Raw genomic sequence first — 13,841 nt, forward strand, 5'->3', positions numbered from 1 at the left:
GTGAACTATGAAAATTATCGTGGTATTTAATGTGTGATAGCTATATACGGAATGACATGAATATTTAATTATTTGTAAAAAAATAAACAGTATTTTGCATGTGTCACCCTTGTTAATCTTATGATAATGAATTTAAGTTCCTGTTCAAAAACTAATAACTGCCAATATTGTAAAATAATGAATATTTCGATAGCTTAGCGCAAGTCTTTTGTAACTCCGGCCTTTAATTTCTGTCAAATCAAAACTCTCTTGCACTTAACCCGCGATTTATTGAATAAACGTTATTCTTCTTAATATTGAAAATGAAAAGAACATGCGTACTCATTTTTTGTATTATAGTGTACATACAAGTTCACAAATAACTGATTTGTTATATAAAATAGTTAGAATTTAGATAAAAAACCCCACCTAATATCGATTGGTTACAAATCTCGTAAACTTAGTATCTTAATAATTTATTTGCGTTTTATGTTAAAAAGTAATTCAGTCATTCGAGTTCTTCACAAAATGATAAAGTTTTAACATTTTTATCTTCGAGTTATCTCAATGTGACTGGGAATTGTGACCTATATACATGTATCTCATATATGAGGTGGATCAAGGATTTGACGTTGTATGGGTAATCCTTGTGTTTGGCATGCGCCCCTCCAAAGGAACAATAGGCTTTAGACGTTAGGGGAACTTCTTCCGAGAAATTTAAATTACAAATAGTCTGAAATGTGTGTATTTACTATGTGTTTTTCTTTTTAATTTATCTACATAACTATTCAATTGAGTATTTTTAGGGAGCGGGTCGTTTATAAAGACTCTTTGTGACAATTATACAGTATGCTGCTAAAGCAGCTTGGAGTAGGATTGTGATTGGTCTTAGTACAGGACATAACACAGGAGCAGATTGTGTGGTTATACCACCCTTATCATGGGTCACGCCCAGCCATTCTCATTATCGATTACAATTAATAAAGGAAAATATATGTTCCTGTGTTATAAATAACCATGAGTAAATTGTAACTAATACTTAATCGTAAGAATTATAATCTTAAGATATTTAATATTATTACTGGATACCTTAGAGCTCGGTATGCGATTTTTATATAAGAATTAAACCTGCGCTGTGTATATGCACGCCACGCAGCTGTTTATAATTATGTATGCAGCAGAGTGGTATACGTATACGATTCTTTCACACATACGGACAATGTACGGGGAATAGTAAGACCGTTTGCGTGCTTGGCCGTTTTGACAACTACGGGTATCATTCGGATTATTTCGCTTGTTGTCGTAGGAAGACGAACGATGCCAGCCAGAGACCTTGTTAAACTTTTGCAGCCGAAATCGGCTTTAATGCAACTTGTCCAGGTATATTTTACATCTTTATATATCTAATGTATTTAAAGAAGTCAGATATTGACAGTTTTTGTGTCATAGTCGGCTAATTTTATACTAAATTCTTGATAACCTTGCTGTGTTATTTTTTTATTAAAGGTCAAGGTCACTTGATCTGTCAAATATCTGCTTTTATATTTTATTAATATTATAAGTAAAACATCGTTTTGAGTTAATGTTTTTACTTAGTCTTGATACTTAAGTTTGGTTTCAATAAAAATTCTCAGTTTATTACTGTTTAAGATGGTTTTATGGTAAACTTACATAACTGGTGTGGGACTGTGTTGTATAATCACAACAAAAGAAAGTCATACATGTAGAGTTCAATAACACTTGCATAACATTTGTTTTCTTAGACTTGCATAATGAAGCTGAAAGCATTGATATTGAATAGATTAACAAGTTTACTTTATTTTCCTTATTTATGAAGGAGATGTGGAAGATATTGAACACGGAAAAGTCATTTAAAGCCTGCTGCAAGAAGTTCTTTTTACATAATCAATTGCAAAAACTGTTGTAAGAATTGTATGCATAATTCCATGACTATTGTTTTTACATTATATATATCTCGAGTAAGGTGTAAAATACATGTGTGACTGTCCTACTTACTCAGTTAATAAATTTTAATGATACGATTTGTTAACCTTTAGGTACAAATTGATGTATTGTTCGGCATTGATGTTATTATTAATGTATTATATTCATGTTTCTTTATGTTTTGGTATAACATTTTAATACATACCCTTTTGAAATAACATAGATTTATTGCTTGCGTTTTCATTCTTAGCATTTATGTGTGTGTGCGTGTGTATGTTTCTTTCAGAAGGCCACATTGTAAATAAGTCGTGTGTTATGTTTGTTTATAATATGATGCCTATGTCTTAATGTGTTACCTTCTTTAAATAAAGTTATTATTATTATTATTATTATTATTATTACAAGTTATGAGCATTCTGCTTTAAGAAATACTCTGTATTGCAGGCAAGATGTGCTCAGACAGCTGCAGCCACCCAGCCCGCAAGAATGAAGAAATTCTCCATCTACAGATTTGTAAGTTGGCATGAAAACAACAACCTTACAATGCTAATGTAGGAAAAGTCAATTCTTCACAGTGCAGAATTACTTTCACTTCATGAAGAAAGCTCCAGTACATTTCAGGGTTCCCCCTGGGTTCTAAAAAGTTGTCGCCACTTTTTCGCGGGGGGTTAAGGGGGCCGCGATAGGCCCCCTTACGGGTCCAGGGCAGCGCCCTTGTGGGGGCCAAGGGGGCGAAGCCCCTTGAAGCTCATGGGGTTTAAGCATTTTAAGAGCCTTAAATTGCATTTAATTAGCACATTGTCGTGCAAATCATAACATTTTGTTGTACATGAAGCACAAGATATTAATAGCAAATTGTTATTCTGTTGACAAAATTCATTGTATATGGACTAGTATATAAATAAAAAAATATTGCAAAAAATGTGACATAAACATCAATATGTGGATTTCAGTCTAATGCCTGCATATAATAAAAGAATACATTTGTGAAATTATGAGATAAATTTAAAATAAATGGAAACTCAGAAATATACATTGTCAAACTAGGGCCATAACTTTCCTAATAGAAATTTGTCTACCTACTCTTTACTCCAGCCAACATATTAGAAGCCTTATCAAATGGGGTTTAATCCTATTTATTTGATTTCTGTTATTCTTTTTGACACTTTTTGAACTCTTAGAATGCTGCATTTATAGAAATTACAAATTGCGACAAAACCGAAAGCAAGTCTATTTTTAGCGCGTAAACGTCATTACGAAATTTGCATTTCACGTGACTTTCCGACAACATAAAATTCTACGATTTGCATATTTAAAACTAACACGATAATTACGCAACAACAAGGCTGTTGAGCTAAATATTAAAATTGTTTGCTAATAAGAGACATAACAGTTAAAGGATGTCATTGTTTATCCGTGAAAGCAATAAAATTCTGCAATAATTAGCGAGGTGTTGACTGGGCCGTGACTGCTTGCCCTAATTATGATTTAATAACTGGAATAAAGTAATTAACAAAGTTGAGTTTTTCTTGTCAGCAAGTTGTGTTAGGGTGCCATATTGAGTTGAAAGAATTTGAAATTCACACACAAATATTTAAGAGAATCTTGTGCCAAGCTTTGAAAGTTGATAATTTGAAGGATTACTAACACAATGTTAAGATTGTAAGTAAAGTTTCAACATGAATTGATAAAATGAAATTTCCTTTTTTAACCAAATATATTTTTTGCCTATTAGTCAGAAAATTTACAAACTGATAAAATCAAATTGGAAAATTAACCCATTTCTGCATGAGCTTTAACCTTAACAACCTTGTTTAATCAGCCAAATCAACTTAAATACTTTCCTAAACAGAAAAAAATGAACAAAACTTACCAGTTTGAACAACCATCTGAAAATCCTAGTGCAAAGGTGATTTTGTATTTTGCTATATGTGTTTATTCATGAATTGTTTTGGCAGAACTGATTTGATAAGAACCAAAATAAAATACACTTTGGTACCCTAAAATGTTTGCATTTTTAAATGAACTGAGTGTTCAATGTTTTGTCATGTGTATAAAGGTAACAGCTCCCTGCTGTTGGCATATTTCTTTTACTTATCATTTCGCTACTTTAGTAAGCCACAGTGTGGATTGATAAATATCACTGATGACAAGAAGGTGATAAATGGATCCTTTTTCTAATTTAAACTGTAACTGCTTCAGGACCCGGACAAGCCCGGGGATAAGCCCAGACAGCAGACCTATGAGGTGGACCTTAACCAGTATGTATTATAACTACGGTATTATCTTGAGTTCTCAATGTTGACAACTTTTATTACAAAGAAATCACTCCGATTACAGTGTTCTTCATCAACACAAGCCTACGTGCCCTTCACTGGTGAAAGGGTGGGTTAAAATCTAAATTGCATTTAGCCAGGCTTGTTGCAATTTATTTTCCAAATAGTACTGTAAGAATTCAGACTTGTTCATCCAAAAATCTTATTTTGATGACTGTGAATACTAACAATTCGGAGTGTTGTCTCTGTCTTACATGAAGAATGTGTTTCCTGTATCTGGGGCTCCTATTGTATTTATAAGCATTTAGTCTTATACGATTCCAGCAATCTCAAATTTTAGATTCAACTTGTACCTTTTAAATATGCTGAATGTAGTTTCTGCTTATAAATTCCTACATTGACAAGTAAGAAGGAAGAAAACGGGCAAATATTAGGATATTAAACAGTGATTATTCTTCATAAAAAAACTTTTTTCATTAATAATGGTTTTAGAGATAAAACAATGAGTATAATTTTTATGCCCCCTTTTGAAAAAAGTGGGGTATATTGTTTTGCACATGTCGGTCGGTCGGTCGGTCTGTCGGTCGGTCGGTCGGAATACCAAATGGTTTCCGATCAATAACTTGAGAACGCTTTGACCGAGGGACCTCATACTTGGTATGTGTATTGGTCATCACCAGCAGATGAACCCTATTGATTTTGAGGTCAGTGGGTCAAAGGTCAAGGTCAGTGTGACCTTTACATGAAAAACGGTTTCCGATCAATAACTTGAGAACGCTTTGACCCAGGAACCTCATACTTGGTAGGTGTATTGGTCATGACCAGCAGATGAACCCTATTGATTTTGAGGTCAGTGGGTCAAAGGTCAAGGTCAGTGTGACCTTAACATGAAAAACGGTTTCCGATCAATAACTTGAGAACGCTTTGACCCAGGGACCTCATACTAGGTAGGCTTATTGGTCATGACCAGCAGATGAACCTTATTGATTTTGAGGTCAGTGGGTCAAAGGTCAAGGTCAGTGTGACCTTTACATGAAAAACGGTTTCCGATCAATAACTTGAGAACGCTTTGACCCAGGAACCTCATACTTGGTAGGTGTATTGGTCATGACCAGCAGATGAACCCTATTGATTTTGAGGTCAAAGGTCAAGGTCAGTGTGACCTTAACATGAAAAACGGTTTCCGATCAATAACTTGAGAACGCTTTGACCCAGGGACCTCATACTAGGTAGGCTTATTGGTCATGACCAGCAGATGAACCCTATTGATTTTGAGGTCAGTGGGTCAAAGGTCAAGGTCAGTGTGACTGTAAGCTGAAAAAAGGTTTTCTGATTGTCCATATTTTATTTTCTTATATACAAATCAGCTGTCATTTCAGTCCATGCATATTTCATTCAATTGTCCAAATATTTCTGGCAACTTGGCGCTCAGGGGGCATAATGTTTGACAAACATCTCTTGTTTAGTTATAGTCCAAAAGTGATTGTTTTTACTTAGGTTGTTAATAATAAAAATTGCAATGGCAATAATTGAGTATAGCTCTGTGACGTTTTTATCCAAAACAAACTACAAAAACAATATAAATTATTTGATAATATATTCAGCTTAAAACTTCTAGATATGAATGAAGTTACTCTTAAATATACAACAACAGAGCATAATTCAATTCACATTTATTCATTGTTAAGTTTACTAGTTAATATTATGATGGAGCTTGATATTGTTTCTAACCTCCTTGTTACTATTTTACGAACTGTTTTCAATTTGATTTAAAAAATGGCCAAAATGGCTTGACTTTTCGATGATCAATGATGATTTGGACGAATTTTTTATCCGTACTGGTCTTGTTCTTCTTCCCCCTGTGGTTTATAAGTAGACAGCTAGCCTTAAATGTTGTGGTATTATCATATCCTTTATCACTTCATCTAGGTGTGGTCCAATGGTACTGGATGCATTGATCAAGATCAAGGACACAGTGGACCCGACCTTGACCTTCCGAAGGTCGTGTCGAGAGGGAATCTGTGGTTCGTGTTCAATGAACATTGGTGGAGAAAACACACTTGCCTGTCTGTGGTAAGTGGGATAAGTTTCTTTGGATCTTAATGCTAGTAGTTGCTAATGCACATATCAAACAATTGGGCTTTCTATTTGATTGTTTTTAGTTGTTATAACAACTGTAATTCAAAACTTGAAGATGAACTCCAACTCCCAAATAAGATTGATCACAATTATTAATATTGATTTAATTTTCCAAAAATGATGAATAAGAGTCGAAAACAATGGTTCTTATGAAGGATATCGAGTTTAATTTGAAAGAAATGAACATGAAACACGGTATTTCTAAGCTATATGACTACAGCAGACCACAGTAAATCTTTTAGCATTCACCAGTCATTAATTTAATATTTTTGCGCTTTCCGCTGTTAAATACACAGTTACAATCTTGTTATCAGTTATTAAAATTTTCCATAAATGCATTATTTAGTAAGAAGTAAAGGTTTATCAGTCAATATTTATGGTTGATATACATGTGTATGTATTGATTTTGAATAAGACTTGGGAGTGTCACTTTAAAACTTAATTGGTCAATTTAGACAAAAGCTGCATTTGATTTTGCAAGTTTAACTTTGTACTCAATTCGTGACACACACTAGGTATTGATTTGAAATTCTTCATTGGTCGATATGATAATTTGTTCTCTCATGAACTTTGTACTTGTTTCATAGTTTTTTGTCCTGCACTCAAATCTTAGTATAGTATATTATCAATTAAATTAGGTACAACATTTGGTTCATTCAACATAATACAAACATGTATGCAGTTCAAGCCAATGATTAGTAATATTATTCAATATATGATTTTGCCATTTAACATAGGCATTATCCAGGACACTAGAGACTTGACAAAATCACGAAATTGTCTCTCTGACATGTTGTAAGCATGTATTAGCTTATATTATAAAATATTTGAATTTATCCTTTAACAGGCTAAAGCAAAATTATTTAACCACATTTTCCATATTACAGCAAGATCAATGACAATAGCTCCACTCTGAAGGTGTACCCTCTACCCCATATGTACGTGATCAAGGATCTGGTCCCGGTAAGACTATAATTATCGAATAAATGGTGCTTATTATATATGCAGCCAGAATTGTTGTCATGAAGAAACTGAAACTTTGCCATAAATGTTTAATTCATATAACCGTGAGTAAATCATTGTCCCTTATGTAGTGTAAGACAAGTACACCCAGAGTCAAATGTAATAGAAAACTTAACTCTTTCCATCAAACATGTTTATTTACTTTCCAGGACATGGCAAACTTCTATGCCCAGTACGAAAGTATTGAGCCCTACCTGAAAAAGAAGGGAATAACAGAGGAAGATATTGGAAAGGAATCTTACCTGCAGAGTGTGCCGGACCGGGCAAAACTGGTGGGTTACTGTGTGTTTATGTGTGTGTGAGTTCGTATAGGTCACCAGCCTCTGTTAGGTTACAAGCCATACTTTAATTTTAAAGGTGTATAGAAGTGTAAGTGTTCTAAAACGTATAATCAGCTACTAAAAGAAACCTTCAAGCGTTATATTTGATGCCCCTCCTCTGATATAATAAAAGGATTTACTCCTGGCTGTGCATTTGTGTGGCATCAGGGCTCGACGTTAACTTTTAAATCCACTGGTCCATTCGGACTAGTAGATATATTTTCTACTGGTCCTGACCTAATATCCACTGGTCCTGACCAAATTGATACTTTTTGATGATATGATTTTAATTCTTTGCCTGTGAAGGTTTATTATATACACACATGATGAAAATAATAGTGAGCTTTTAATTTTAATATAAAACTTTAACTGGTTAACATTACAACAATGAAACAATAGTATGAGGATTGACTAGAATATACGTTGGATTATCAGGCAGCAATAAAAGATATATAGTACATATCTGACTTGAATGTACATTAAAATTTGTCAATCACATTAGCAAATGGCTTTAATTTACTATGCATACGATAAATACTTAAAAACCAAATTCAATGCTATAAATATGGACGAAATGATTTGCTAAAATAAGTTATTGGAATTTTACATCGTAATAAAGATTGACCTAATTCCGATGATTTCACAGCTATCGTAAACTGTTCTGTGCTGTTTACTTCCGGTCGCAGATGTAACGCATGCGCAAGGGAATGTAAATAAAAACAACAAACGCTGCTTGCACTGCATTTATTTGTTGGATTATACATATTGTCAGATTTAGTCAGGGATCGTGCTTAACATTTCTGATTAAATTATTTCTTCTTGGAAATTTCACTGGTCCAGTCGGACTAGCCAGAACTGGTTTCTACTGGTCCGGACCATGAATCTGGTGGTCCCGGACCATCGGACCACCGTTAATGTCGAGCCCTGGGCATTATACTTTGAGGAATCCCCAAAATATACCAATACTTGATGTAATTCTGCTCAATATCATCATACTTTTTATGTCACCTGCTTCATGTTGTCCATCAGCGACTTCTTAGTTCACAGCATCACACTTTCGACTCAGCTCATTAACTTCTGCATTTGTTATTAAATTTTTACCAATCCTGGTTGAAATATTGGAATAATATCTGATTTTCATTAGCATTCAGATCATTATTGACTCTGGAGTTAAGGTCCTTGATGAGACAAATTTTACCAATGTCACTTTACTTTTGACAGCTCTCAAACGCGAGCATTTCTTAGACAAGTTATTTGTCAATCTTGAGAACGGGTTGCATTGTTTATGTGCGTAATATCTACCAAGATTTATCAGCAGCCGTTTCTAACTATTCACTCAGGAGTAATGGCCCTTACATTGTTAAGAAATGACCAAATTCACTTTGAGTGTCCTCTCATGGTCATTTCTTATCGAATCTTTATCAAATGGTGTAACAATGGTAATGGGGATAATATCCACTTGTTTTCAATAAACAGATCACACTATTCAAGTTAAGGCTCATGTGCCGGTATTTGTCAAAACTTGACCAATGTCACTTAAAATCCGTAGCAATGACATCGGAACCATGTTGTCATTCTAAAATGCCGTCTAGTGTTCTTTTTTTATTGCCCCGAGTCAGGCTAACACCATGAAAAAATGAAGCCTGGACGGCATTAAAGAATGACAACAGAAGCATGTTGCAATGATATCCCATGGCCATGCAAAGGAAATACAACTATATTTCAACTTTTACTGTTTTACTTATCAATTTTTCATGCATTTATTGATTTTAAGTGATATTTACAAAAAAGTATTTAATTTATTATATGGAAACATCTGAATTTATAAAACATTACTTCCTGACAGGTGACATATCAGATTGATTGAATTTTAGTCATATTTTGTTGACTCTGGTGGGCATGTAAGGACTTGTAACACATTCTGTACTACTCACAAATGCAATTATGTATTAATGGGAGTACAAAGGGCTTCTTACTTGAAAAATGAGCGTTTTTCAAGCTTATATCAGAATATCTACATTTTTATATTGTTCCCCGCAGGATGGCCTGTACGAGTGTATCCTGTGTGCTTGCTGTTCGACATCGTGCCCCAGCTACTGGTGGAACTCTGACAAGTACCTTGGACCTGCCGTCCTCATGCAGGCTTACAGGTGGGTGTAAATTGTTTTTTTGCATTGAGTTTGTCACTGTTTCAAAGTGAGCGTTCAGGTGGATGGTAATGTCATGTCAAGTGTAGGTTGCCATGGGATAGTATTAAGAAAAATAATCAGATATTTTACAGACATGTAGCTCGGAATTTGTCAAAAATTGCACTCATGTTTATGATTATACACACCAAAGCCTAGAGCAAGCCATGACATGCTTATATTTCAGGAGTGAGGGTATCCCATGTAGGAATAAACATGACATTTGATCGATCCGTTTTAAATATTTGATGACTTAAAAAATAATTTGTTACCATTTGAAAGGGCATAATTGCTTGCTGATTGCTTACATGGGAAAAAAATGACATAAAACCATTATGAAAATAGTTATTGCAGTTTTGATTTTTGTTCTTTAATTCAATTGATCTTGAAACAGCCTATTATGCAATCTTCCAATGCCTAGAAAAATATTTGCAATACATTTTCCTGTATAGCTTTGACATGGTTTTTTGTACACATTAACTCCTTTCAAATGGTACCAAGAAAAACATGGGGTCATCTAAAATTCACATGAATGTACATCAGCTATCTCAAGATTTGAAAGTTATGGACCTTTTTTTATGACAAAAAAAGTTAATATTTACAGTGATAATATTAACAAAACGACACAGGACAGCTATGCCTATGTTAAGCTGATTAAAAACATAAAAAAATATTGACTTAATAACTCACTATCAAAATTTGCACCATTGTGAAATGTAAGCTAAGTGAAAAAATTTGTCAATATATTATCTACTTAAAAGGTGGATGGTTGATTCCCGTGACGATTATACTGATGAGCGCCTGGCTATGATGGAGGACAGCTACTCCGTGTACCGTTGTCACACCATCATGAACTGCACTAAGACTTGCCCCAAGGTGAGTTGTACACATGATTTATGTAAAGCCACTGTGCTTTATATCATTAGATAAATGAGAAATGGCAAAAATGATTTAAACTTTTGCTGTCACATCATTAAATGAATATATACATTTTGAGCTGATTTAGTTGAAGCATGCACTACATGTATGAAACAGCAACCTTTTTCACAAAAAAGACAGAACCCTTGATTTTGATGAAGGTCTGACCCTTGATTTAATTAAAGTGACACTATTATTCAAAATCAATACATACACATGTATAACAAACATAAATTTTGAGTGATAAACCATCAAATACTTACTTAATAATGCGTTTATGAAAAATATTTATTACTGATAACAAGATTATAACTGTTTATTTTATAATACGATAAAATATTAAATGGTGAATGCTCAAAGATTTACTGCAATCTACCATCGTCTCATAAGTCAGAAATACCATGTTTTCTGCACCTTTCTTTCAAATTAAACTCGGTATCCTTCATAAGCACCATTGTTTTCGACATTTGTTCATCCTTTTTGGTATACTCAAGTATTAAAACGATTGTAGTAAATGTGTTAAATCTTATTTGGGATTAATAGTGCTGCATCTTAAAAAAAACTGAATTATTGACTTTCTACCTTTGATTTCATACATAAAATTTGTTTTTAAAGGGACTGAACCCCGGTCTGGCTATTGGTGAGATGAAGAAGCTGATGGCCCTTTACGACGCTAACAAGGCTCAGGCCAAGGTGAATGCCGAAGCGCACTAACTCCTAGTGTACTGATAAAGAAGATAATTGCCACTAGCTGGCATGCAGTGACCGAACAAACATTAAATTTAAGACATCATCGATTGATTGGATTTCCTTTTAATAAAAAGTCATTTGAGTTCAAACTTTTTTACAAAAAACGTTATTCCACAGCCTGTCTTGGATTAGGCTTTAAAGAATGTATTTATTGCTAATTCTTATTTTAATTTTTTCCTGACTAGTGTAAAAAACAAGCTGGAATTGCGAAGCCTAGAATTATTTGACATAAAATGATTTGACTTTATTGTTGTGTTTTACAAAAAATCCTGTTAGTTTCTGTGCTTTTATAAAGTATCTTTTTATGTATTATTGTATTCACATTTGTTAAAGATAGGAACTAGCTCTAATTTCCATTATATGTGTTCTTGTCAAATTTTAACTTTTGCTTATATTCAGATAAGTTTATCAATAATTGGCTTTGCTTGACAATTTGACAATTCCTTGTGGGCGACCATACGAGTTATTATGTGTTGAACACCTGAATAAATGTACTTTTAAGCTGTAAATGAAAAAAAACAAACATCTTGAACAGCTCCAAATTGTAAAAACATATAATGTTAAATACATGTAAATGTAAATTACCTGTTATTCTGATCTACGAGACATTAAATGTTATCAGACATCGGCATGTAACCGTTAATTGTAAAGAAAATAAAGTTTTAGTAAGAGTATCATGAATTGTTATTAGCTAGTATTCATGTTATCCTTCAGCATGTATACAACTGGTTGATTTGTTGGTTTGGCCAGTTTGCAAAAATGTTCATTGATTGGTCAAAATTATTCAATAATAACAACTAACCAATCAAATCATTTAAACGAGCAAACCAAAGATAACATGTGGACAACTTATCCAAGATTTATACAATCGACTGTAGGAGTGTCAGCTGATTCTATAAACAATAATGTTAAACTTAAAATTTTGGTGACCAAATATCATATTGAAGTCATTATGTCTCCTCTTGAGCTTCGTCTCCTGTATGCCCTTTGACTGAATGGAGAGTATTATGTCCGTCTGTCTACAATCCTTGTCTCTGCGTAGCTCCAACATAATATCAGCCAGAGTGATGTTATTTTACAGGAATGTTAACCAGCATCAGGAGTTGTGTATCTCGGGTTTTGTGTGTGGCTGCACCAATTATGTTTAGACTTGTGACCCTTGATTTACATTAACACAGTCTATAGAGCATGAAAAATTGCGTTGCATATATCTCCAAAAATGCATGAGCCTTAAAAGAATTGGACACCAGAATTGCAAAAATCGACAAATACCTCAAAACAAGTCTAGATTTGTTGATGTGAGCTGGTATGAGGCATATCTCGAAATGTGCATGAGCCTTAAAATTTCACAGGAGTGTTAACCAGCATGTGAAGTTCTGCACCTGGGATTTGTGTTTTTCTGCACCCAATAAGTGCTAAGTTATGGCTCTTTTTCTTGACATTTTGATGGTTTTTTGGCATATAACTTGGGGATCATTGTGAAAAAGCAAAACTTATACTTGAATACGGACACGAGTATCACATCACTCACATCCATCACTTTTCTCTCATTTTAATTATATGAACATGTTCAATTGCTGATGAAAACTGAATAAATTAACTTAGCCAGTCTCTGTTTAACAAAGGCATATTAAAATAAAACACACGCGTAATACTAGCTGTCCGCAATAGTTATCGAGTGAAATGTATGGTCTTTTATCAATTTAATTAAGACTTTCATCAAGTAAATTATACCCTTGGAAAACATTTCCCGCTTCGAATAAATCTTATGTCTTTCAAATCCGGCATCACTGACGTCCTAAATGAATCGACGTCTTATTTCCACAGATCACACTGTTTTTTTATCTCATCATTTGGAAAATTGTTGTGTTTCCACCGATCACATTGTTTTTTTATCTCATCATTTGGAAATATTTTCCGGCATACTTTGCAATATGCCCAAGCTTTTCATATTTCCCTCCAAATTATCATCTATGTCCGGCAAATTACTCAATATTTTCCACCAAATTATTTAACATTGCCTGACAAATTATTCAATACTTCCCGACAACTTATTAAATATTTTTCAACAAAAATAGTGATCCTGAATTTAAAGCCTCTCCTCAAGTTGTTCATTTTTGTTAGTTTTGAGAGAGTCAATCATGAAGGCACACTTGTAGATTTAAGAAAGAAACAAGTCTGCTGGAGTTCGTGAGCTCTGATTTCATTGTGGTTTACAATGACCTGTTGTAAATGAATCATCATTGTTTGCATGCATGCTTGAATCTCAAAAGACGAAGAAATATTTTGAGCACAACGCTTCGTTC

At 33.8% G+C, this 13,841-nt stretch overlaps 1 protein-coding gene across 1 annotated transcript; it reads left to right on the top strand.

Moving 5' to 3' along the window:
• The first annotated feature begins 1,238 nt into the window (after positions 1 to 1,238).
• On the top strand, positions 1,239 to 12,209 carry LOC128202702 (succinate dehydrogenase [ubiquinone] iron-sulfur subunit, mitochondrial-like). The gene is made up of 9 exons (XM_052903771.1): positions 1,239 to 1,359; positions 2,368 to 2,436; positions 4,126 to 4,184; positions 6,129 to 6,272; positions 7,226 to 7,301; positions 7,511 to 7,633; positions 9,722 to 9,831; positions 10,629 to 10,743; positions 11,401 to 12,209. Exons 1-9 carry the CDS (start codon positions 1,297 to 1,299, stop codon positions 11,497 to 11,499), a joined length of 858 nt encoding a protein of 285 aa, XP_052759731.1. The 5' UTR covers positions 1,239 to 1,296; the 3' UTR covers positions 11,500 to 12,209.
• Positions 12,210 to 13,841: the final 1,632 nt, after the last annotated feature.

The sequence above is a fragment of the Mya arenaria genome, chromosome 9, assembly GCF_026914265.1.
Source record: "Mya arenaria isolate MELC-2E11 chromosome 9, ASM2691426v1".
Lineage (NCBI taxonomy): Eukaryota > Metazoa > Mollusca > Bivalvia > Myida > Myidae > Mya > Mya arenaria.